The sequence below is a fragment of the Harpia harpyja genome, chromosome W, assembly GCF_026419915.1.
Source record: "Harpia harpyja isolate bHarHar1 chromosome W, bHarHar1 primary haplotype, whole genome shotgun sequence".
In the NCBI taxonomy this organism is placed as follows: domain Eukaryota; kingdom Metazoa; phylum Chordata; class Aves; order Accipitriformes; family Accipitridae; genus Harpia; species Harpia harpyja.
In genome coordinates, this window is record NC_068968.1 from 34,937,735 (window position 1) to 34,963,627 (window position 25,893).

General features: G+C 46.4%; 2 protein-coding genes across 3 annotated transcripts in view; both read right to left on the reverse strand.

Annotated features, from left to right (window-relative positions):
* Positions 1-25,893, reverse strand: part of LOC128136236 (zinc finger and BTB domain-containing protein 5-like) — a 450,489-nt gene that overhangs the window by 57,282 nt on the left and 367,314 nt on the right. The gene's annotated exons all lie outside the window — the stretch shown is intronic.
* LOC128136239 (E3 ubiquitin-protein ligase RNF38-like) overlaps positions 1-25,893 on the reverse strand; it is a 218,132-nt gene that overhangs the window by 17,918 nt on the left and 174,321 nt on the right. Inside the window, exon 6 of the mRNA XM_052775485.1 lies at positions 2,693-2,863. Within this exon, the coding sequence (XP_052631445.1) occupies positions 2,693-2,863 (171 nt within the window). The remainder of the gene's footprint in view (positions 1-2,692; positions 2,864-25,893) is intronic.

Consider the following 25,893-nt stretch of genomic DNA (forward strand, 5'->3'; position numbering starts at 1 on the left):
AGAGATGTTCTCAAACTGAAGAAAATAGTTCTACTTTACTACCATAAGGAATAATTGAAGGCACACTGATGTATGAAGAATTAAGAAGTTTCTTACAAAAACAACTCAGCATTTCCCTGTGAAGCAAAAATCTTCATTATAAACACCATGATTTATACTTACAAATAATGTATTGCCATGTTTAGGCTAGATACATTATCTTGAAGCTATACTTTCACTATTAGGAAAGATCAATTCAAATCTCACCTCATTTTGGTCTCATTTTTCAGGAAAACCTTAACTCTACTATTTCACTAATTTGCCCTTCTTTTCCCAGTACTGAATTCCACATGCTTCAAAACAGTCATATATGAAAGTCATCTTGTGGAAGCAAAGGAAAAGGAAAATTGTTTCTCCATTCTGCTGAACAAACTTTAGTCAGCATTTTTAAGGCAATAATTCTTCTAGTAAGACTTGACAGCAAAAAATCAAGCTATTGAACAGAGCTAAAAGTTAACAAGGGACCCTATTCCTGAAGCTAAATTATCAATCTAAGCTAAGAAAGAAGCACCGACATTTTCTGAGGGAAGATATCCTGATTACCAGAGAAAACTATGCAGAACAATTCCCCCATGACTATAATGAAATTATTACAATAGTGCTAACACCTGACTATGGTGGTGCATTTCTTTCCCCCTCTCCAGGCTGATTTACGAACTCGGGGAGGCTCGCTAGGCCTTAGCATAAATGTAATGAGTTGGGCAGTTAAGCGACCCTTGACTGTGCCAGGAACTCTTACACAGCTAAGACAGGGAGATACGCTGTGCATCTCAAGGACTCCTGCTGCCTGGTGGAGGCGAGGGACCGGAGTAGAGATAGCCAGTTCTCATAACAGCCTGCAGCCAGTTCTTCTCATAACAACCTTGAGACATTACAATCCTCCCCTGACAATCTTGGAGCATCCCATATCTATGTTTTGAGTTATTCTCCAACAGTCTCGGAATTTTCCAGCGCAGCTGGGATTCTAGAAATTTGTTGATGATGAAAGTCAATCATCTCTCGAACCTATAAACAGCAGTACTAAGTGAGGCCCTTTGAGCCCTCCTGGACCGCAGCGGGCTGTGACCAGCATCTCCCTCTGAGTGGGACACCTCTCAGAGCTCGCAAACTTTCCTGCCCATTGAGACAAATGCCGAAGCATTCGACGTGAATATTTTCACTGACCTTGAGGGGAATTTTTAACAGGTATACCTCCTTTTTCTCTCTCTTTTATTCTCTTTCACTCTCTTTTTTATTCTCTTAGTGTCTTTATGCATGTGTGTGTACTAACTTGAATAGTCTATAGTGAGTAAGTTATAGCAAGTGTATTATAAGATATTAAGTTATAGCAAGTACATTATAAAATATATTATAAGTTATTACTTTCAAATTTATACTTAAATTACTGTTGTGATTTTTATTCAACTGTGAATGAATTTTAGGCTTCTATTACACTCATAATCCCTTTAGATACAAACCGTTGACCAAGTCTGGGACTAGGAGTCGATCCAGCCGCACCTAGACTCTGACAGGAGTTTAGAAAGCAAGGGGGTCTTCTCTGAACCTCGTGACTCAACAGGAGGGTCTCCCTTACCCTTTCCCACATTCTCTTTTACTCTATTATGTTTTCGGTCCCTATATACATAAGTTTAGTTTGATTCTGATTTAATTTTCCTGTGTGCATTTTATCCATGTACTAAGTAATAGAGCGAACCTTGCCAATGAATTCTGTGAAGTTGCACTTTTATACAAATTTCTATTAAATCATTTTTCTATTGCTAATACAATTGGAAGTGATTTTTTAAGTGATCTGAATCTCTCTCTCATTTTTAAATTCCCCCCTGCAACACTGACATTTAACATAGCAGTATTTGTTACTGCTCAAAACAATCTGAGCAGTATTTGTTAGTAATACTGAAATTATTTTGTATTTCTGTATTAATGAAATATTGGTAGAGCTCTAAAGAAACAGGCACAAAGGTGCCTGGCAGAAGATTAGTAAGTGGAAATTACAAAATGCAATTTTTTCCCTCGTGTCCAAAATAGCATCTTCTCTCATGTTTGCATAAGCCCTCTTATGAAGGCATTAACTTTTCAGCCAAGTTTGTTTAAGTGAAAAGAGTCAGTATTTCCATAAGCAGGGGAGAAAAGAGGTTCCAGTAGGCCGTAGAAGGTTTAAGTAATACTTTTCACACTAGTGTTCGGGGGGGATACAGTGGTCACTTTAAATAAACTGTGAATTAATGTGGTAGAAGCATGCGATAGAAATAATGCTTTGTGCTTTCTGGTGTCTCTGCAAAGTTTTTTCTCTGAGACCACTGCTGCACTGCACTTAGGTCTCTATATTCTCTTTTACTTTCTGGAAGAACACCACCTGCAGAAGCAGTACATGAAGCAAACTTATGTCAGACTGACAGGAGTACCGGCCTCCAGGGAAACGGAGTGGGCAACAGCTGAAGAAATCTTAAGAGAATCAAAATTAATTTCAAAAAAATACTTTTTTTTTTTTCTTCAGACTAAGTCTTGCTCAGGTAGCACTACTACAAAACCCTATTACTTACTCTAAATCAGATCCATTTTTTCTCTCAACCAGAATGTTATTAGTAGGATGAGAGCATTATTTGCTGATCAACCCCCAAATATTTTAGGAGAGGTGATAAAAAGCATTACTTACTGAACGTGACTGCTGTGCTTGGAAGGGAACAAATTGCCCTGGAGGTGGCAGGTGAGACGGGTGATGCGGAGAGAGGTGAGGAGGATGCAAAAGGAATGGGTCATTAGAAATCAGAGGTGGGAATGCTGCATATGGTACTGGTAGATGTTGGACTGAGCACGCCTGAAGCATCTGAAAGAAAATGAAGATTTTTACATCTAGAGTGAAAGGAGATTATTAAAAGAAAGCAGTCCACTTACCCTTAGCTTACAAACACAAATCACACAATAATTCATTCAGAAACTCAATGAACAGTGATTCTAGTACAGAACAGGGTCTAAAAGTGTGATGCTACCAGCTACGCTTGCAAGGTGCAAAGAGCCTTTTACTTCAGATGAAGTCAGTAGGAGTTGGGGGTGTTCACTCTGCATTATCCCAAGGGAGGGAGCAGGTTTACTTACCATAGTAGCTTCTATTCTTCCCATATATTACATTTACAGACACATGCCAAGAAAACAATCACTAGTTGGAACTGAAGGACTCCTAAATGTCAGATTGTGCCCTAAACAACTCTGTTGCCTGAAGTTGGGCCCCTTCTCTTCCTTCCCCTCTTGCTGGTACCTGCTGTCCCTTTCTCTGTCCTGGGACTTTGAGGTGATCTGCTGAAAGAAAATGGTGTCCATCTGCCACAACTGCAAGGGTGTGGCTGTAACCCAAACAGAAGCACTACAGCCTACCTATGCTGATGTCTCCCTGCAAACAGACCTCCCAAGGATCGATAGAGCTGTCCAGACCTCAGGCTGCATGGAGCTCCAGTATCTGGAAGTCCCCCTAGCACCTGAAGGCAGTGGTGGATGTCATAGCTGCACAAGTGTGCCCAGCTGGAAGAACTCTTCAGACAAGTAGCTATGTAACAAGAGGAGCTCAACAGGCAGCACAGTATCTGGGAATGTGAGCAGGAGATTGATGTGTGGTATTGTGCACTGTCCCAGACTGAGTGATAGCCCTGCCTTAAGGCTGTGCAAGGGGAAGGTAAGTGGAGTGACTACATCAGTGGACAAGGGAAGAGCTACGGATGTCATCTATCTGGACTTCTCCAAGGCCTTTGACAGAGTTCCCCCACAACATCCTCCTCTCTAAATTGGAGAGATATGAATTTGATGGATGGACTGTTCAGTGGATGAGGAATTGGTTAGATAGTCGCATCCAGAGGGTAGTGGTCAATGGCTCAATGTCCAGATGGAGATCAGTGATGAGTGGTGACCCTCAGGGGTCTGTATTGGGACCAGTACTGTTTAATATCTTCATTAATGATATAGACAGTGGGATTGAGTGCACCCTCAGCAAATTTGTAGATTACACCTAGCTGAGTGGTGCGGTTGACATGCCTGAGGGATGGGATGCCATCCAGAGGGACCTGGACAAGCTCAAGAAGTGGGCCCATGTGAACCTCATGAGGTTCAACAAGGCCAAGTGCAAGGTCCTGCACCTGGGTTGGGGCAATCCCCAGGTATCAATACAGGCTGGGGGATGAAGGGATTGAGAGCGGCCCTGCTGAGAAGGACTTGGGGGTACTGGTGGATGAAAGGCTGGACATGAGCCAGCAACATGCACTCGCAGCCCAGAAGGCCAACTGTATCCTGGACTGCATCAAAAGAAGCGTGGCCAGCAGGTCGAGGGAGGTGATTCTCCCCCTCTACTCCATTCTCGTGAGACCCCACCTGGAGTACTGCATCAAGCTCTGGAGTCCTCAGTACAGGAAAGACATGGACCTGTTGGAGTGGATCCAGAGGAGGGCCACGAAGATGATCAGAGGGCTGGAACACCTCTCCTATGAAGAAAGGCTGAGAGAGTTGGGGTTGTCCAGCCTGGAGAAGAGAAGGCTCTGGGGACACCTGATTGCAACTTTTAAATACTTAAAGGGGGCTTATAAGAAAGATGGGGACACACTTTTTAGTAGGGCCTGTAGCAATAGGACAAGGGGTAATGGTTTTAAACTAAAAGAGGGTATATTCAGACTAGATATAAGGAAGAAATTATTTACTATGAGGGTGCTGAGACACTGGAACAGGTTGCCCAGAGAGGCTGTAGATGCCCCATCCCTGGAAACATTCAAGGTCAGGTTGGTCAGCAACACCAGTGGTGGAACTCCAGGCACCCTTCAGGAAAACTGGGGCCATCTCCAGATATGAGTACCACCTCTGCTCTACTGGGCAGCAGCTGGAGGTAGGAGGCTGCCTGGAGAAGTTGAGTTCTGTGACTAGATTTTCTAGTTCAGTCATGAGCTCTCTCAGTAATGCTGAGGTGTTACAAAGGAGCTGTAATCCAATTGTGACTTGGTAAGGAAGCAGGTTCCCAAATATCGGAGAACTCTTCCTTGGTCAATAAGGATGATTGTTGCACTAGTCAGCTCTGGCCTTCCCTCCCTGTGTGTGAAGTATCTGGAGGGTTTAATCCTTTGTCGTGGTTTAACCCCAGCCAGCAACTAAGCACCACGCAGCCACTCACTCACTTCCCCCGCCACCCAGTGGGATGGGGGAGAGAACTGGAAAAAAAAAAGTAAAACTCGTGGGTTGAGATCAGAACAGTTTAATAGAACAGAAAAGAAGAAACTAATAATGATGATGATAACAATAATAAAATGACAATAGTAATAATAAAAGGATTGGAATATACAAGTGATGCACAATGCAATTGCTCACCACCTGACAACCAATGCCCGGTTAGACCCTGAGCGGTGATTCCCCCCAGCCCCACTCCCCCCAGTTTATATACTAGATGTCATGTCACATGGTATGGAATACCCCTTTGGCCAGTTTGGGAGCTGCCCTGGCTGTGTCCTGTGCCAACTTCTTGTGTCTCTCCAGCCTTCTTGTTGGCTGGGCATGAGAAGCTGAAAAATCCTTGACTTTAGACTAAACATTACTTAGCAACAAGTGAAAACATCAGTGTTATCAACATTCTTCTCATACCAAACTCAAAACATAGCACTATACCAGCTACTAGGAAGACAATTAACTCTAACCCAGCTGAAACCAGGACACCCTTTCATCAGAGGCACAAGAATCTGTAGGCTTGAGGTGGGGACCTGGGTTCAAGTCCTACAGATACTGTCTGTAGTGTCTGCACTTATGGATCCTTTGAGGTTGAAGCAATAATTACAGGATATCACTGCTTGAGTCCTGCATTACTGTAGAATTATAAAATAAGGGGGTTTTAGGTTGGAAGGGAGAACAGGAAGCCATCTAATCTAACTCTCCACTCAGAGAAGGATGATCACAGAATCATAGAATAATTTAGGTTAGAAGGAACTTCTGTAAGTCATCTGGTCAACCCCTCTGCTCAAAGCAGGCCGAATTAGATCAGGTTGCTTGTAGACTTGTCCAGCTGTGTTTTTAATATCTCCAAGAATGGAGATTCCACCACCTGTCTGGGCAATCTCTTCCAATATTTCGCCAATCTCATGATGGAAAGAGTTTTTCCTTCTATCTAATAGGAATTTCTCATGTTCCAACTTGTGCCCATTACCTCTTGTCCTATCACTGTGCACCTTTGAGAAGAGTCTGGCTCCATCTTCTCTATACCCTCCCATTAGATAGTTGTAGACAGTAATAAGATAACCCATCCCCTTTGCCTTCTGTGTTTAGGAAAAAAAAAAAATTTAAAAAAAAAAATAGTTCTTGGTCTCTTCTTGTATGCTGTGGGCTCTAGCCCCCTGATCATCTTGGTGTTCCTCCACTGGATTTGTTTCAGTATTTTCAATGTCTGTCTTGTAATAAGGAGCTCCAAACTGCACACAGTACTCCAAATGCAGACTCAGAAGTACCAAATAGAGGAGAATAATCACTTCCCTCACCCTGCTGGCTACATTCTTGCTAGTACAGCCCAGTATTTGGTTGGCCGCCTTTGCTGCAGGGGCATACTGCTGACTTATTGTGGTGGGTTAACCCTGGCTGGACACCAGGTGCCCACCAAAGCCATTCTATCACTCCCCCCTCCTCAGCTGGACAGGGGAGAGAAAATATAACAAAGGGCTCGTGGGTCGAGAGAAGGACAGGGAGAGATCACTCAACCAGTTACCATCACAGGCAAAACAGACTCAACTTGGGGAAAATTAACTTATTTATTGCCAATCAACTTGAGTAGGGTAATGAGAAATAAAACCAAATCTCAAAACACCTTCTCTCCACCCCTCCCTTCTTCCCGGGCATAACTTCACTCACGGATTCTCTACCTACCCCCCCCCAGCGGTGCAGGGGGACAGGGAATGGGGGTCACGGTCAGTTCATCACACGTTGCCTCTGCTACTTCATCCTCTTCAGGGGCAGGACTCATCACACTCTTCCCCTGCTCCAGCGTGGGGTCCCTCCCATGGGAGACAGTCCTCCACAAACTTCTCCAATGTGGGTCCTTCCCACGGGCTGCAGTTCTTCACGAACTGCTCCAGCATGGGTCCCTTCCACGGTGTGCAGTCTTTCAGGAGCACACTGCTCCAGCGTGGGTCCCCCACGGGGTCACAAGTCCTGCCAGAAAACCTGCTCCGTGGGCTCCTCTCTCCACGGATCTGCAGGTCCTGCCAGGAGCCTGCTCCAGTGTGGGCTTCCCGCGGGGTCACAGCCTCCTTCGGGCACCCACCTGCTCCGGTGTGGGGTCCTCCACAGGCTGCAGGTGGATATCTGCTCCAACATTAACCTCCATGGGCTGCAGGGGGACAGCCTGCCTCACCATGGTCTTCACTATGGGCTTCAGGGGAATCTCTGCTCTGGCACCTGGAGCACCTCCTCCCCCTCCTTCTTCACTGACCTTGGTGTCTGCAGGGTTGTTTCTCTTACATGTTCTCGCTCCTCTCTCCAGCTGCCATTTCTGTGCCTGCTGCAACTTTTTTTTTTCCTTCTTAAATATGTTATCACAGAGGCGCTACCACTATTGCTGATTGGCTCAGCCTTGGCCTGCGGCAGGTCCATCTTAGAGCCGGCTGGTATTGGCTCTGTCGGACATAGTGGAAGCTTCTAGCAGTTTCTCACAGAAGCCACCCCTGTAACCCCCCCGCTACCAAAACCTTGCCACACAAACCCAATACACTTATGTTCATCTTGTTTTCTACTAGTATCCCTGGATACTTTTATGCAAAGTTTTTGTAGCCAGTTTCCCCCTAGCCTGTTGTGTTGAATGGGATTATTCCATGTCAGATGCAGCACCTTGCATTTGCCTTTCTTGGATTTCATGAGGTTCCTGTCAGGCCATTTCTCTAGCCTTTCAAGGTCCCTCCAAATAGCAGCCCTGCCGTTCAGCACACCAGCTGCTTCCCCTGCTGTACAAAGGATTATGATACAGACTTACATACACAAAGAATTGTTTGCAGGGTCTGTAGCTGATGATATACATTGACTCTAGTGGTAAAAATACCTTTTGGGGGCAGGGGAGGAAGGAGAGAGAGAAGGGAAAGGGAAACTCTTCCCCAGTGGCCATCTGGGAAAGAAATGATTGGTATCTATCTCCCCAAATTAGCAACCTGTTCAGTCAGTCAGATGGAGCTTTTGAAAACATGCTAGAAAACCATAACTGACCTAAGGATAATGGTCTTGCAGGTAGCTGCAAACTCACCCTCTGCTGTGGGACAGCTGACCCAAATTGACCAAAGGGATATTACATGCCATATAACATCATGCTCAGCAATAAAAATGGAGAGGAGGGGGGTTTTGGGTAGGTAGCCATTGCTCAGAGGCTGGCTTGTCATTGGTCCACTTGTGGGAGGTGTTGAATGATTGGCTTTGCATTACTTGGTTTTTTTCCCTTTCTTCTTCCTCTTTCTTTTGCTTATCAAACTATCTTTATCTCATCCCATGAGTTTTCTTGCTTTTGCTTTTCCTGTTCTCTCCCCCATCCTGCTGTGGGGGGGGGGAGCGCGAGCAGCTGTGTGGTGCTTAGCTACCGAATGGGGTCAACCCACCACAGGGGGCCTCTTGGTCAGACTCACAGGACTGGTCTCTTCTTCGCATAGGGTGGGGGTTGTGTGCGGGCCTCTTGGTTAGCCTCCCAGGTTTGGTCCCTAGTCCCACAGACATGTTCAAACTTATTCATGTTCCCCGCCCATTCAGGAACATCCCACTGGCTTAAACTCCCCACACCCCAAACATGGTAGGGCTTGTTCAGCAGTTTTATAAAGCAGAGTCCCGAGCTTGTATTTTATTTTTGTTTAATTTTTTTTATATTCCTATTTAAAGTTTAATTATTAATTTTATTATATCTTATAAAAATGCAGGAAGCAGATGTCAGCAGGAGCAGCAGCAGTTGCCACGTGCTGAGAGGAGTGCGAGGCTTGTGAGGTACCCGGGGGGTGTCTGAAATGGTTTCTGGGCCCCTGACACCCTTGGGCTGTGAGTGGGGGAGAGACCAGTCGGCAGACAGCAGGTCTCACAAGAGGGGCAGGGGAGAGTTGGGCAATGCCATCTGTCCTCCTGGCCAGTTCAAATGGTGGGAAGCTGCATACAACTGGTCCCTAGGGAGCGCCAAGAACAGGAGCATCATGACCACAGCACGCAAACAGGGCACGGTGTCTGTTCAGAGCGGAGTTGGCAGTTTGCATGGAAGTTTGCATGGGAAGGAAACTCTGCCAGTTATCGGGCTGCTGCCTGCTCTGTTCATCCGCAGGCTTAGACTGCAGTCTCAACTGTCACCCCAACTAACTGGTGGCTGTGCAAGACTACCCAGAAGCTTGAGGTCTCCAGGGAATTAGAATTAGAAGGACAACATCTTTCAAAAGAATTACCATTTTATAACTGGGCAATTTTTCTGAGAACTATAACAAGACTGTGACCTGCTGAAAGAAAATGGTGTCCATCTGCCACAACTGCAAGGGTGTGGCTGTAACCCAAACAGAAGCACTACAGCCTACCTATGCTGATGTCTCCCTGCAAACAGACCTCCCAAGGATCGATAGAGCTGTCCAGACCTCAGGCTGCATGGAGCTCCAGTATCTGGAAGTCCCCCTAGCACCTGAAGGCAGTGGTGGATGTCATAGCTGCACAAATGTGCCCAGCTGGAAGAACTCTTCAGACAAGTAGCTATGTAACAAGAGGAGCTCAACAGGCAGCACAGTATCTGGGAATGTGAGCAGGTCGATACATGGTATTGTGCACTGTCCCAGGCTGAGGGAAAGCTCTGCCTCAAGGCTGTGCAAGGGGAAGGTAAGCCTGAATCCAACCTCGAGCTGACTGACACAAGTAACTCACAAGATGGAGATTGGACATTTTTCTCTGCTCAGGGTAGAAGGAAGAACCTTCCCCAATCCCCTGAAGTGCCCCTGCGTAACAGACACGATGCTCTGCGGTTGGAGATTGAAGAGCATGTGAATAATGGACAGGATCCACGAGAAGCCGATGATGCAAAGTTGATCCAACCACCCACCCGCATTAGAACCAGTGCCAGATTCCTTACTGAGAAGCACCGAAGGACCCATTTGCCATCCAGGCAATTTCTCTAGAGAAGTCTGCTGCCTACCAGGAGCTTGCATTCATGACGTTCCTGAGAGGCTGCCGAGCCTGGTGAACCCTACAGATTATCATCTGCAGTCAGAGGAAGGGGTTCAGGAAGGAGGAGATGAATTGAAGAGGTGAATGCCTGGCTGTGTGGCTGGTGCCATACACAAGGTTTTGGCTTCTATGATCGTGGATCTACCTTTGAGAAGCCGGGTCTGCTGGGAGCTGATGGGATTCACCTGACCAAGTGGGGCAAGAGGGTCTTTGCCAATAAGGTGACTAGACTTATAAAGAGAGCTTTAAACTAGATTTATTGGGGGAGGGGGATGGAGTTTTGAGTAACAGAGAAGAGCCAGGGGCTGCTGATGCATTAGGAACCAACAGGGAAACACCTGAGAAATGCTGCAAAGGAATTAGGGCTTGTTCCTCCAAAAAGGTGACATGGTCAACAGCCCAACTGAAGTGCCTCTAAACCAATGCACACAGCATTGGGTAACAAACAGGAGGAGCTGGAAGCCATTGTGCATCTAGAAAGCTGTGATATAATCACAGTCACTGAAACTTGGTGGGATGTATCACACACCTGGAGTGATGCAATCGACAGATATAAACTGTTCAGAAGGGACAGACAAGGAAGGAGGGGCGGGGGGGTTGCCCTCTATGTAAAAAATTGATTGACCGCCCAGAGCTGTCTTTGAAAAACAGTGATGAAAAGGTTGAGAGCTTATGGGTAAAAATTAGGGGCCAAGCCAACAAAGGAAACCTTGTGGCTGGTGTTTACTACAGGCTGCCTGATCAAGGGGGGCCTGTTGAAGAAGCATTCTTACTTCAACTACAGGAAGCATCATGCTCACAGGCTCTGATCCTGCTGGGGGACTTCAATCACCCTGACACCTCCTGGAAATCAGCACAGCAAGCTATTAGAGTGCACTGAGGAGAATTTCTTAATCCAGGTAATGGAAAGCCCAACCAGCAGAGAAGTGTTACTAGACCTGTTGTTCACCAACGCAGATGAACTAATTGGAGAGGTCAAGATCGGTGACAGTCTGGGCCGCAGTGATCATGCCGTGGTGGAATTCACGATCCAGAGGGATACGGGCCAGGTGAAAAGTAAAGTCAAGACCCTGAATTTTAGGAAAGTGAACTTTCAGTTGCTTAAGGTATTAGTGGATGGGACCCCCTGGGAAACTGCCCTCAAGGACAAGGGAGCTGAACAGAGCAGGCAGCTCTTTAAGGACATTTATCTTAGAGCGCAAGAGCTCTCAATTCCCATGTGTAAGAAATCAGGCAAGGAAGGCAGGAGACTAGCATGGCTGAGTAAGCACCTCCTGGTCAAACTAAAGTGTAAGAAGGAAAAGCACAGGCAGTGGAACCAGGGACATGTATCCTGGGAAGAATATAGGGATGCTGCCAGGGTGTGTAGGGATGGGATCAGGAAAGCTAAGGCACAGCTGGAGCTGAATTTGGCAAGGGATGTGAAGAATAATAAGAAGGGCTTTTACAGGTACATTGGCCAGAAAAGGAAGAAAATGTACCTATTTTTAAAAAGAGTAATAAGGAGGATCCTGGGAGCTACCGACCAGTGAGCCTCACCTCTGTGCCCAGTAAGATCATGGAACAGATCCTCCTGGAAGATATGTCAAAATGTGTGGAAGACAGGGAAATGATTAGAGACAGCCAACATGGCTTCACCAAGGGCAAGTCGTGCCTGACTAATCTAGTGGCCTTCTATAACGAAGTGACTGCATTGGTGGACAAGGGAGGAGCTACGGATATCATCTACCTGGACTTCTGTAAGGCCTTTGATATGGTCCCCCACAACATTCTGGACTATAAATTGGAGAGAGATGGGTTTGACGGATGGACTGTTAGATGGATAAGGAACTGGCTGGATGGCTGCGTCCAAAGACTTCTAGTCAATGGCTCAATGTCCAAGTGGAAACCAGTAACGAGTGGTGTCCCTCAAGGGTCCGTACTGGGGCCAGTACTATTTAATATCTTCATCACTGACATATAGACAGTGGGATTGAGTGCACCCTCAGCAAGTTTGCAGATGACACCAAGCTGAGTGGTGCAGTTGATTCGCTAGAGGGAAGGATGCCAACCTGAGGGACCTTGACAGGCTTGAGGAGTGGGCCCGTGTGAACCTCATGAAGTTCAACAAGGCCAAGTGCAAGGTCCTGCACCTGGGTTGGGGCAATCCCCAGGTATCAATACAGGCTGGGGGATGAAGGGATTGAGAGCGGCCCTGCTGAGAAGGACTTGGGGGTACTGGTGGATGAAAGGCTGGACATGAGCCAGCAACATGCACTCGCAGCCCAGAAGGCCAACTGTATCCTGGACTGCATCAAAAGAAGCGTGGCCAGCAGGTCGAGGGAGGTGATTCTCCCCCTCTACTTCCATGTTTTGAGGGGAGCCTTATGCTCTGGAGTGAAAACTCTTCCTCTGATCTATGAAGGCATCACCCAGAGACAGAGATTCCAGTAAAAGCAGACGTCTCCTCTGTGAAGTTACTTGTCCAAAATATACTGTGAGTCACTAAAGTTTGAACTCTCAGGAATCAAGGTGGTGGTAGGGAGAATAGAAATTCACTTCATGGAAGTGCTCAGTTTCACTCTCAGCTCTACACATCCCCAAATTTGCATTCTTTCAACTGCTTTTTTTAATCATTCACCAGAATATCTGGCATTCCTTTTATGTTTCTGACCACTAAAAGTGCAACTCAAAATGAGCTTTTGAAAAATAAGCATCAGTTCTCTTATGTAAACAAGGGTATTTATTAGCGAAAGTTTTTAAATTATAAACTTCACTGCTCCACTTCCAAAGTGAATCAAGCTTTATCAAGAAATGAAGAAGAGTAGAGGACCCAGTTGTACTCTCTCTTACCCAAAGCATATTGTTCTTCTTAGAAAACACAAAACACATTATGGTCAATATGCATAATGACTGCAAAGATGGTAAGGAGATATAGTTTATGATCAAATTCCAATAGCGAAAGTGCAGTCACAACCTCATTTAGTATGTTCATGACCCCAAATTGATCTTTACACCAAGATGATACAGTTCAAAATTAATCTGATCTAAATACTATTTTTCCTCAAATGATCCCCTGAAATAAATAATAAATGTGCAGGTACAACATAACATAGTATTCTATAACACATGTAGGAGGTACTTTTGGAAATATTAAAACACAGTTCATCAGTTTATATAATAGCCAAGAATAAATAAAGATTATTACAGCTTTAATGTATGTTAAGGGTAATGCATAAAGATTTTTGAGCAACATTCTGTGATGTGTGTTATGCAGGAGGTTAGGGTATATTTTAAATGTCCTTCAGGCTTTCAAATCTATTGCCTTAATCCAGTTGTTCAATACTGAAGAAACAATGTATTCTACACCCAATAATACAATAAGAGGGCATGTCAACCAAGTCTCCACTTTATGTTGTTATATTCTGAAATAATTTTCAGTTTCATTATTTTAAGTAGAGCTAGAATGTGCAATGATCTCTGGTACTAAAAATAAGTGACCATTACAATTTTAGAAAGTCTTTTCAGAAGTTTAGTGAAAAGTTTTCATTTTACAGGCTGACTTTTCCAGACCATGTCACAGAGACAAAGAGAGACAAAGGGAGAGAAGGGGTGGGGAGCGAGGGAGAAAGCAAAAGAAAGATAGTTAGGAGGAGAGAGAGAAGCAGACAGAAAAAGAAAGTGCAAGAGGGACATAAAGAGAATAAGAGAGGGGAAAGAGACAGGAAGAGAGAGAAAAAAAGAAAGTGTGGAGGAGAGACAAAAGCATGAACATGAGAGTAAGTGAGTGAGAAAGAAAGAAGATAGGAAGAAAGAGAAATAGAAGGATAAAGGAAGAAAAGAAAGAGAGCAGAAAGGAAGAGAAAGAGTGAGGGAGAAACAGCAAGAGAGAATGAGAGTGAGAAAGCGCAATCGAGGATGACACAAGAAGTGTGAGAGAGTGGAAGACGGAGAAGAGAGAGTGAAAAAGAGAGCAAAAGGCAGAATGAGAGAGAGAGAAAGCATCAGCAAAGAGACAGGGACAGAGAGAGAGAGGCGGAGACAGACACAGGGAGGCATGTATGTGCGAATGTGGGGGGGGAGGGGGAGAGAGAGAGAAGTGCAGACAGGGGAAAAGACGCACGTGCAGACAGATGCAGAGGAGGCCAGACAGACACGCACACAAAGATGCAGAGGAAGAGAGCCGCATGCGCACACAGATGCAAAGGAAGAGAGATGCACAGGTGCACACAGAGTGACAGAGACACACACAAACAGGCACATACATAGACACAGAGACATACAGAGAACCGTGCGCACACACAGAGGAAGAGAGACACACGTGCATGCAGATGCAGAGAGACACGGGGGGGGAAGACACCTGTGCACACAGATGAGGAGAGGTGTGCATGAACACCAACATGGAGAAAGAGAGACCAGAGGCACTTGCACACAGGCGTGAAGAGAGAGAGATGTAGAAAGACAGATGCGTGCACGCACACATGCAGGGAAAGACACGTGTGCACAAAGATGGGGGGGGGAGAGAGAGAGAGATGTGAGTGCACACAGATGTAGGCAAAGAAAGACAAATAGATAAGCACACGCACAGACGTAGTGGAAGAGAGGCAGAGGGATGCACACAGATGCAGAGAGATGTGCCTGCACACAGACAAGGAGGAAGAGATGCACACACACACATGTGCACAGAGGCAGAGGAAGAGTGACTGAGAGATGCTCACGCAGACAAACATGGAGGAAAATAGATGCAGGCATGCACAGACAGAGACAGGCAGAGAGACAGAGGCACACACGTGCACATTTGCAAAGGAAGAAAGACAGAGGCGTGAGCAAAGGTACAGAGGAAGAAAGAGACAGAAAAAGAGAGAGGCGTGCACGCACAGATGGGTGCGCATATAGACGCAGAGGAGGAGCGACAGAGATGCAAGTGCAGTTGCAGAGGAAGAGAGACGCAGAGACACATGCACTTCAGATGCAGAGCAAGAAAGAGGCATGTGCACACAGACACAGAAGAAGAGAGACGGGCATGCAAGCAGGAGGGGAGAGAGAGATGCACATGCACAGAGAGACGTGCGTGCACAGTCACAAAGGAGGAGAGGCAGGCGTGTGTGAACAGAGATGCAGAGGATGAGACAGACACGCAGGCATACAGATGCAGAGAAAGAGAGAAAGACATACAGAGATGCATGCACACTCAGGCACAGAATGAGAGAGAGAGAGATGCACACACAGAGACACAGGCGAAGAGAGTCAGAGATGCGCACACAGGAGCAGAGACAGAGATAGATGCGCACACGCACAGATGCAGAGGAAGAGAGAGACGTGCGTGTACACAGACACAGAGGAAGAAGAAGAGAGGTGTGTGTACAGATACAGAGGGAGAGAGAGAGTGAGACAGAGACATGGGCGTGCATCAACATAGATGGGCGCACACAGATGCAGAGAGAAACAGCGAGACATGCACACAGATGCAGAGCAAAATAGACAGACAGGTGTGCACACACAAAGACGTGGAGAGATGTGTGCGCATTCAGACGCAGAGAGAGAGAGACTTGTGCACACAGATGCTGAGGAAGAGAGATGTGCATGCACAGAGATGCGTATACATAGATGCAAAGGAGGAGAGACAGAAAGACGCGCGCACATACAGACTGGAACACACAGAGAGAAACAGGGAGGTGTGCACGTAGGTGCAGAGGAATAGAGACAGAAGCTCATGCACACAGGCGTAGAGAGACATGCACATGTTCAGACGCAGAGAAAGACAGAGAGAGAAACAGAGGCATGCACATGCACAGACATAGCAGAAAAGAGACACAGACACCTGCATATACATAGATACAGAGAGAAGCGACTGCACACAGAGGAGGAAGAGAGAAACACACAGGCACAGAGACATGCACATGCACAGAGGCAGAGGAGAGAAAGAGATTCATGTGCACAGACACACATGCAGACTCAGACACAGAGAGAGAGATGAGCACACACACACACAGACACAGAGGAAGAGAGACAGAGAAGCGTGCATGCAGATGCCAAGGAACAGAGACAGAGACATGCACACAAATGCAGAGCGAGACAGAGACACACACACACAGATGCAGAGGAAGAGAGACAAAGATGCAGGCACAGAGAGGGGGAGGGAGGGAGAGAGAGAGAAGGGGGGAACAACATGCTGGAACTCCAAAATGAAGTGGAGTCAAAGGCAGCCACGTGGTATGCTACAACTGATATTGCCAATGCATTTTTCTCCATTCCTTTGGCAGCAGAGTGCAGGCCACAGTTTGCTTTCACGTGGAGAGGTGTCCAATACACCTGGAATCGACTGCCCCAGGGGTAGAAGCACAGCCCTACCATTTGCCATGGACTAATCCAGACTGCATTGGAACAGGGTGATGCCCTTGAACATCTACAATACAGTGATGACATGATTGTGTAGGGCAACAAAGCAGAAAAAGTGTTTTGGAAAGGGAAAAAGAATAATTCAGATTCTTCTGAAAGCTGGTTTCACCATAAAAAGAAGCAAGGTCAATGAACCTGCACAGGAGATCCAGTTCTTGGGAATAAAATGGCAGGATGTATGTCATCATGTCCCTATGGATGTGGTCAACAAGATAGCAACTATGTCTCCACCAGCTAACAAGAAAGAAACACAAGCTTTCCTAGGCCTTGTGGGATTCTGGAGAATGCATATTCCAGGTTATAGTCAGCTTGCAAGCCCTCTCTATTTAGTGACCCAAAAGAACTATTTTGAGTGGGGCCTTGAGCAACAACAAGCCTTTGAGCAGATCAAACAGGAAATAGCTCATGCAGTAGCTCTTGGGCCTGTCCAGACAGGACCAGATGTGCAAAATGTGCTCTACACTGCAGCCAGGGAGCATGGTCTCACCTGGAGCCTCTTGCAAAAAACACCAGGAGAAACCTGAGGTCAACCTCCAGGGTTTTGGAGCCAGGGGTATTGAGGATTGGAAGCCCACTATACCCCGACTGAAAATGAGATACTAGCAGCATATGAGGGGGTTTCAAGCTGCTTCAGAAGTTGTTGGTACAAAAGCATATCTCCTCTTGGCACCATGATTGCCCATGCTATACTGGATGTTCAAAGGAAACATCCCCTCTACACATCATGCAACCAGCGCTACATGGAGTAAGTGGATAGCATTGGTCACGCAATGGTCTCGAACGGGGAACCCCAACTGCCCAGGAATGCTGGAGGAGACTGGCCAGAAGGCAGTGATTTTGGAGCATTGCCTGAGGAGGTGGCTCGTGCCCAGGAAGCACCACCATATAATGAGTTATCAGAAGACGAAAGGCATTATGCTTTGTTTACTGATGGATCCTGTTGTGTTGTAGGCAACCATTGGAAGTGGAAAGCTGCTGTGTGGAGTCCCACACAAGAAGTTGTTGAAGGTGTCAAAGGAGAAGGTGAGTTTGCAGAAGTGAAAACCATCTACCTGGCCCTAGAGATTGCTGAATGAGAAAAGTGGCCAGTACTCTATCTCTGTACTGATTCATGGATGGTGGAAAATGCCCTATGGGTGGCTACAGCAGTGGAAGAAGATCAACTGGCAGAGCAGAGGTAAACCCATCTGGGCTGCTGCATTGTGGCAGGGCATTGCTGCCCGGGTAGAAAACATGGCCCTAAAGGTATGTCATGTAGATGGTCACATGCCCAAGAACTGTGCCACTGAAGAACATCAAAACAATGAACAGGTAGACAAGGCTGTCAAAATTGAAGTAGCTCAGGTGGACCTGGACTCGGAGCATAAGGGCGAGTTGTTTGTAGCTCGATGGACCCACGAAACATCGGGACATCTAGGGAGAGATGCAAGAAAGACATTGAGGTGCTGGAGCATGTCCAAAGAAGAGCAACGAAGCTGGTGAAGGGTCTAGAGAACAAGTCTTATGAGGAGCAGCTGAGGGAACTGGAGTTGTTTAGTCTGGAGAAAAGGAGGCTGAGGGGAGACCTTATCGCTCTCTACAACTACCTGAAAGGAGGTTGTAGCGAGGTGGGTATCGATCTTTTTTCCCATGTAACATGTGATAGGATGAGAGGAACTGGCCTCAAGTTGTGCCATGGGAGGTTTAGATTGGATATTAGGAAAAATTTCTTCACTGAAAGGGTTGTCAAGCATTGGAACAGGCTGCCCAGGGAAGTGGTTGAGTCGCCGTCCCTGGAGGTATTTAAAAGATGTGTAGATGTGGCACTTAGGGACATGGATCAGTGGTGGACTTGTCAGTGTTGGGTTTACGGTTGGTCTCGAAGATCTTGAAGGTCTTCTCCAACCTAAAAGATTCTATGATTCTATGCAACATACAGATGGGCTCGTGACTGAGGTGTGGACCTGACCATGAAGGCCACCATGCAGGTCACCCATGAACGTGAAACATGTGCCGAAATCAAGCGAGCCACAAGAGTAAAGTGTCCCTGGAATAGAGGGCAGTGGCTAGGTTTTCGATATGACGAGGCCTGGCAAATTGACTATATTGGACCACTGCCATGAACACATCAAGGCAAGTGCTACATACTCACAATGGTGGAAGCAACTACTGGGTGGCTAGAAACATACCCTGTAACCCATGCCACTGACTGAAACACCATCTTAGCTCTTGACGGGCAAATTCTGTGGTGACATAGTACCCCAGAAAGAATTGAATCAGACAATGGGACACATTTCCAAAATAACCTCAAAAACTCCTGGGCCAATGTCCTGGTTTCAGCTGGGATAGAGTTAATTGTCTTCCTAGGAGCTGGTATAGTGCTATGTTTTGGCTTTAGTATGAGAAGAATGTTGATAACACACTGATGTTTTCAGTTGTTGCTAAGTAATGTTTAGTCTAAAGTCAAGGATTTTTCAGCTTCTCATGCCCAGCCAACAAGAAGGCTGGAGGGGCACAAGAAGTTGGGAGGGGACACAGCCAGGGCAGCTGACCCAAACTGGCCAACGGGGTATTCCATACCATTGTGGCAGTACACTCCCCCCCCATCCCGCCAGCAGGAAACAAAACTTCTCCATGCAGGGAGAAGGGGAAGGAAACCCTGGAGGCTGCAGGTTGAAATTTGAACTGGCCAATCGAGATGCGCCAGGTACACTGAGGTGACCCTCCTAGCCAATAGGGATTAAATGACCACAGGTCAGATTCGACAGGGGTATAAACGGGGTCCCGCCGGAGGACACGTTGGCAGTCCTCCTCGGAGCAGCGGGTCTGCAGTCGGGGCCTCCCCCTCGGGTCAGGGCACCGCCCGAGGTAACTCCTCGAGGGAGAGAGCCCTCAGCTTTTAGGTGAGTGATACGCGCATTTTGAGCCATCACTTTAAATCTTGGGGTTTCTTAAGTCGGCCATGTAGTATTAATTCTCTTTACATCATTGAGCCTGTGGTTTTATAAAATGTTACCGGACTTCTAACTAACTTTTGCTGAAGAATAAATCTGAGTTTTAACACCTGTTGGATTTGGTTAGTCATGCATCCGTAACAACCATGTAATGTCATGTCTAGTATATAAACTGGGGGGAGTGGGGCTGGGGGGAATCACCGCTCAGGGACTAACTGGGCATTGGTTGTCAGGTGGTGAGCAATCACATTGTGCATCATTTGTACATTCCAATCCTTTTATTATTACTATTGTCATTTTATTATTGTTATCATCATCATTATTAGTTTCTTCTTTTCTGTTCTATTAAACTGTTCTGATCTCAACCCACGAGTTTTACTTTTTTTTTTTCCAGTTCTCTCCCCCATCCCACTGGGTGGCGGGGGAAGTGAGTGAGTGGCTGCGTGGTGCTTAGTTGCTGGCTGGGGTTAAACCATGACAAAGGATTAAACCCTCCAGATACTTCACACACAGGGAGGGAAGGCCAGAGCTGACTAGTGCAACAATCATCCTTATTGACCAAGGAAGAGTTCTCCGATATTTGGGAACCTGCTTCCTTACCAAGTCACAATTGGATTACAGCTCCTTTGTAACACCTCAGCATTACTGAGAGCTCATGACTGAACTAGAAAATCTAGTCACAGAACTCAACTTCTCCAGGCAGCCTCCTACCTCCAGTTGCTGGCTGGGGGTTAAACCACGACAGCCAAGAAACATGGCATTGAGTGGGTGTATCACATCCCCTATCACCCAAAAGTGTCTGGAAAGACTGAACAATATAATGGACTGTTAAAGACTGTGCTGAGAGCGTTGGGCCTGGAAGCACTGGGATATAAAATTAGCACAAGCCACTTGGCTGGTTAATACCAGAGGATCTGCTAACCATCCTGCTCCTGCTCAAAGTAAGTAAGTCCCTACATACTGTGGGAGGAGATAAGGTCCCTATGGCGCACATAGGGAAGTGGCTGGGCAAAGCAGTGTGGATTGCTCCTCCCATGGGAAAAGGCAAACCCATTTGTGGGATTGTCTTTGCTCAAGGACCTGCGTGTACTTGGTGGGCAATGAGGAAGGATGGTGAGACCCAGTGTGTCCCTCAAGGAGATTTAACCTTGGGGGAAAAATAATCTGTGATGTGAGTTGTATGTTGTAGGAAGTAATGTAGCAGGAACTACTTGAACCGACGAAGAGTGAGCTTCGCAAGTAACTCGACAAGTGCAGCAATGACCCAAACCAAGCTGGTGTTTGTGCCCAACAATTGATCATGCTGCTTCTCCTGTCCTGAGCGCTCACCTTGACAGATGAGCCCAAGTCATAGCCTGTTCTTATGAACATTTTGGTGAGTGGTGGAGGCCCATGGAATGGGGAAATAATATCTAACTATCTGTTAAGGGAGAAGGGATAGTAGTTAATGAGAATGTATAAATCTGTGTTGGATGAAAAGATGGTTTAATTATGTTGTATAAGTTACAAGTGTTGGCAGGACGGGGTTTCAGGAACGTGAAACAGATACAATGGGGTGATCAGAAGATATGTTAATGTTTCAAATTATGTGGAATGAGCATGATGCAAATGGGATGGAATAAGCAGTGGAGATTGTACTGGGTCTGGCTGGGATGGAGTTAACTTTCCCCATAGCAGCCCTCATAGTGCTGTGCTTTGTATTTGTAACTAGAATGACATTGATAACATACCAATGTTTTGGCTACTGCTGAGCAGCGCTCCTACAACATCAAGGCTGTCTCTCCAACCCCCCCCCCCCCCCAAAGGCTGGAGGTGGGCAAGAGGTTGGGAGGCAACATAGCTGGGACAGGTGACCCAAAGGGATATTCCATATGCTATGATGTCATGCTCAGCAATAAAAGTTAATAGAAAGGAGGAGGAGGGGGCATTTGTTATTAAGGTGTTTGTCTTCCAAAGCAACCGCTACACATACTGAGGCCCTACTTCCCAGGAAGTGGCTGGACAGCACCTGCTGATGGGATGTATAGAATAAATTTTTTTTGCTTTGCTTCTGTGCATGGCCTTTGCTTTGTTTCATTCAACTGCCTTTATTTCGACCCATGAGTTTTTAATCTTATTTTCTCCCCCTGTCCTGCTGAGGAGGGGGGAGTGAGAGCAGCTTGGTGGGCACCTGGTGGCCAGCCAATGTCAACCTACCACACATGCACACAGATGCAGAGGAAGTCAGACGCATGTACACACAGACATGGAGAGACATGCGCACACACAGATGCTGAGGAAGAGAGACCAAGAGATGCATGCACACACAAAGATGCACAGGTGGAGAGACAGAGGGACATGTGTGAAGAGAGATGCAGAGGAAGAGCAGCAGAGACGTGCACGCACACAGACACAGAGACGCTTCTGCACACAGATGCAGATGAAGAGATGTGCACACAATAAGAGTTGTGTGTACACAGACGCAGAGACAGGCAGAAAGAGAAACAGTCGCGTGTGTGCAGAGTAAGAGAGACAGAGGCAGGCACATGCACACAGATGCAGAGGAGGAGACAGAGATGTGTGCGCACATACACAGACTAGAGCACCCCCAGACACAGAAACACAGAGGCACACACACAGACGCAGAGGAAGAGAGACAGACAGATGCACAGCACACATGTGGAAAGACATGTGCGCAGAGACGTGAGCGCACAGACGCAGGAGGAAGAGAGGCATGCACACACAGATGCAGAGACAGACACGCATACACACAAAAGCGGAGGAAGAGAGAGACAGAGTTACGTGCACACAGAGGAACAGAGACATGAACACACACAGAGGAGCAAAGTGAGACAGAGAGAGGCAGACAGACCGACACAAATGCATGCACTCACAGATGCAGAGGAAGAGCATCTGGGAGACGCTCATGCAGGTAGACGCAGAGACATGCACAGACGCAGAGGAAGAAAGATGCGAGCACACACAGATGCAGAGAGATACACAGACATGCATGCACACAGATATAGAAAGACAAGCCTACACAAAGACGTGGAGAAATACAGATGCATTCACAGAGCCACAGAGGCAGAGGAGGAGAGATCCACGTGCACAGAGATACGCGCAGACAGACACACAGAGAGACAGAGCAAGACAGAGAGAGAGGCGCACACACACAGAGGAAGAGAGAGAGAGATAGAGGCGTGTGCACACAGATGCAGTGTTGTGGTTTAACCCTGGTAGGCAGCTAAGCACCACACAGCCACTCACTCCCCCCACAGTGGGATAGGGGAGAGAATCAGAAGGGTAAAAGTGTGAAAATTCATGGGTTGAGATAAAGACAGTTTAATAAGAAAAAAAGAGAAAAAAACAATAAAGAAAAACAAAACCCAGAAAACCAAGTGATGCAAAAAACCCACAACTGCTCACCACCAGCCAACTGATGCCTGTCCCGTCCCTGAGAAATGGCAGCCCCGGCAAACTTCCCCCTCCCTGCCAAGTTTTTATTGCTGTGCATGACATATGGTATGGAATATCCCTTTAGTCAGTTGGAGTCAGCCTACTCGCTGGCAGGGCAGTGTGAGAAGCAAAAAAGGCCTTGACACTGTGCAAGCACTGTTCAGTAATGTTAAGAAATACTAGTTATTTAGCTTAAGTAAGTAAGTTTTTAATAGAATGAATTGCTCAGAGTCAATCATTTAGCATTAGGATGCAGGGGTTATAGCATAATGTTGTGCGATTTGGTATACTGTTTGTTTAGCATTACTTACTTAGCATGAGTAGCTAGATTTGCTGAAGCCTTAGGCCCCAAGCTGTGAACTTTCACCTAGATAAACTGAACTTTTACCTAGTTAAGCAAAAGAGGGCCTTCAGAGCCAGCGCAAACCAGAAGATAAGGAGGCTACAACTGTCAGCAGAAGCTGCATCTCGACAAGATAAGAACAGTTAACGGCCTGCCTGGAGGCAGAGAAGGAATCCAATAAGGTGTTAAAAGATCCCAGAACAGAAATCACCTGTTGGACCAAAAGGTGCGTGAAGAGTGTGTGAGGGGTGGGTGCATAGATTGTAAGGGCATAATTGCCCAGGGTTTTCTTTGTTCGGGGTCCCTCTTTGGAGGCACCCAGCTCAAGCTGTTTCTACTGCCATACCACTCAAATTATTTTTTTATATAATCTGGCACCTGAGACTCTTCTGCAGGAAACCTAGGGTACGAACTGCAGGGATAATACCAGATGCCCGGACTGTGCGAATTACCTTAACAAGTAATAACTAAAACATGGGTGTGTTATCAACACTGTTTTCAGCACAAATCCAAAACATAGTCCCATACCAGCTACTGTGAAGAAAATTAACTCTATCCCAGCTAAAACCACTACATTCTCCACAGATATCATTCCCTTAGTCTATGGACTACCACTGTAAAATGTCCATAGAATGTCTATTCAGTTCATTTATTCCATGACTTTGGGCTCCATATGTTATGGTGGTCACTCAGGACAGGAGAGGTGGTGTGTTGCGTGGAGTTATTGGGCACCAAAGCCAGCTCAGGTCAGGTCACTGCTGCACTTGCACTGCTTCTTGTGAGGCACATCCTCCATTGGTCTGGGTGGTTCCTGCTATAGTACTTCCTATAACATGCAACTCAAATCATGGGTTACAACAGTTTAAAGGTATATCCATTACAATCTCCACCTCTGGTCCCTTTGGACAAAGTTATAGGGTCTAACATTGCAATGAACTCCTCCCTTTGCTCCTAGCCTGGCTAGCAGCAAGGGGTTCCTGTTATAATACCTTTGACATATGGAAGCCACAGCAGTGGCAACATACAGCATCATATAACACTGGCATCATACAGCAATGGCACCATACAACTCAAATCATGGGTTATTTTCACCCAGGATTAAACCTCCTTGAGGTACACATTGGACTTCCCCATCCTTCTGCATTACCACCAAGTACACCCAGGTCCTTGAGCAAAAGCAATCCCACAAATGGGTTTGCCTTTTCTGGAAGAAGGAATAACCCAGACTGTCTTTCCCAGCCAGTTCCTTATGTGTACTATGGGGACTTTATCTCCTTCCACAGTACATAGGGGTTTTGATTGGGCATGGCCAGGTCAACTGGCACATCCTCTAGTGTTAACTAGCCAAGTGGATTCCACTAAATTTGTATCCCAATGCTTGAATTTCCCAGCACCCATTGCTCTCGGTGTAGTTTTTAACAGTCCATTGTATTGTTCAATTTTCCCGGAGGCTGGTGCATGATAGGGGATGTCATATACCCAGTCAATGCCATGCTCTTTGTCCCAGGTGTCTATGAGGTTGTTGATCACCTCCACCACAGCTAATTCCCTCAGATACTGGATACCTCCCTCAGTGGTGGTCCACTTGCCTCAGTAATTTACAAGATCTTCCTTGAAGGGATACCTTTTCTTCACACTCGACAGGAGGCGCCTCCAGAGGCTGAGGACTGTTACCCTTTTTCCAATCCCTTTGTCAATGGCCTTATGCCTAGCAAGGGATACCAGCTGCTGGGCTTCCTTACCCTCTGTTTCCTGACTATTGGCCCGAATATCCCAGCATTGGAGCAATCAGTGGATAATTTGCTTGTGTGGTTGACAGCTGAAATCTTTTTGCATATCTTGCAGCTCACTCAGGGACAGGGTGGTTTCTGACTCGTTTATGATTTCAGTCTCTTCCCTCTCCTGTTCTTGTGACTGCCCTGCTGCAGAACAGGCTGCCTCTTCTGATTCTCCCTCCTGCTCCCTCTCAGGAGAAGCTTCTTTCTCCCTTACTAAACAAGTTTACTTCCGCTTCCATTGTTTCTTCTTGACTATCCTGGAGCAACTGATATAGTTGAGGGTTGGGTCTCTGGTTTAGCCACAGTGTCTGTTTGTATGTCTTCAGATCCAGAGACCCTCTCTTCTCCTTGAGGGTCCTGAATAGTGCTCAGTAGGCGTAGGCCAGGCCCCAGCACAATACGAGAAGTTGTGTCTCTTTGGCATAGCTAGGGCCAGGGCATCTTTTTTTCAAACATTCTATCGCTTCATCAGGATCTCACACTTGTTTGGGGGTGAAGTTCCAGACTATCAGTGACAACCATTCTAGGTACCTGCCCATATTCTCCCACACCTCTTGCCACCCATAACCACACTGCCTCGGGGCATATCCCTGGGTGATATTCCTAAATAGTTGATTAACCTTAGAAAAAAACAAAAAAATATTCTTCAGAGGTACCAATAGGAGTGTTTTGGTTATCCAAGGATGTTCAAGATACTGAAGAGTTATTGTAACAAGGGAGAAAACATCTCCCCCATAGAAGAAGGGGAAGGTGCCATTCTGTATTTCTTCCACTGAATGCCTCTCAGAGGTGAAAAGGGAAAAAGTGTAATTGTTAATTGTCT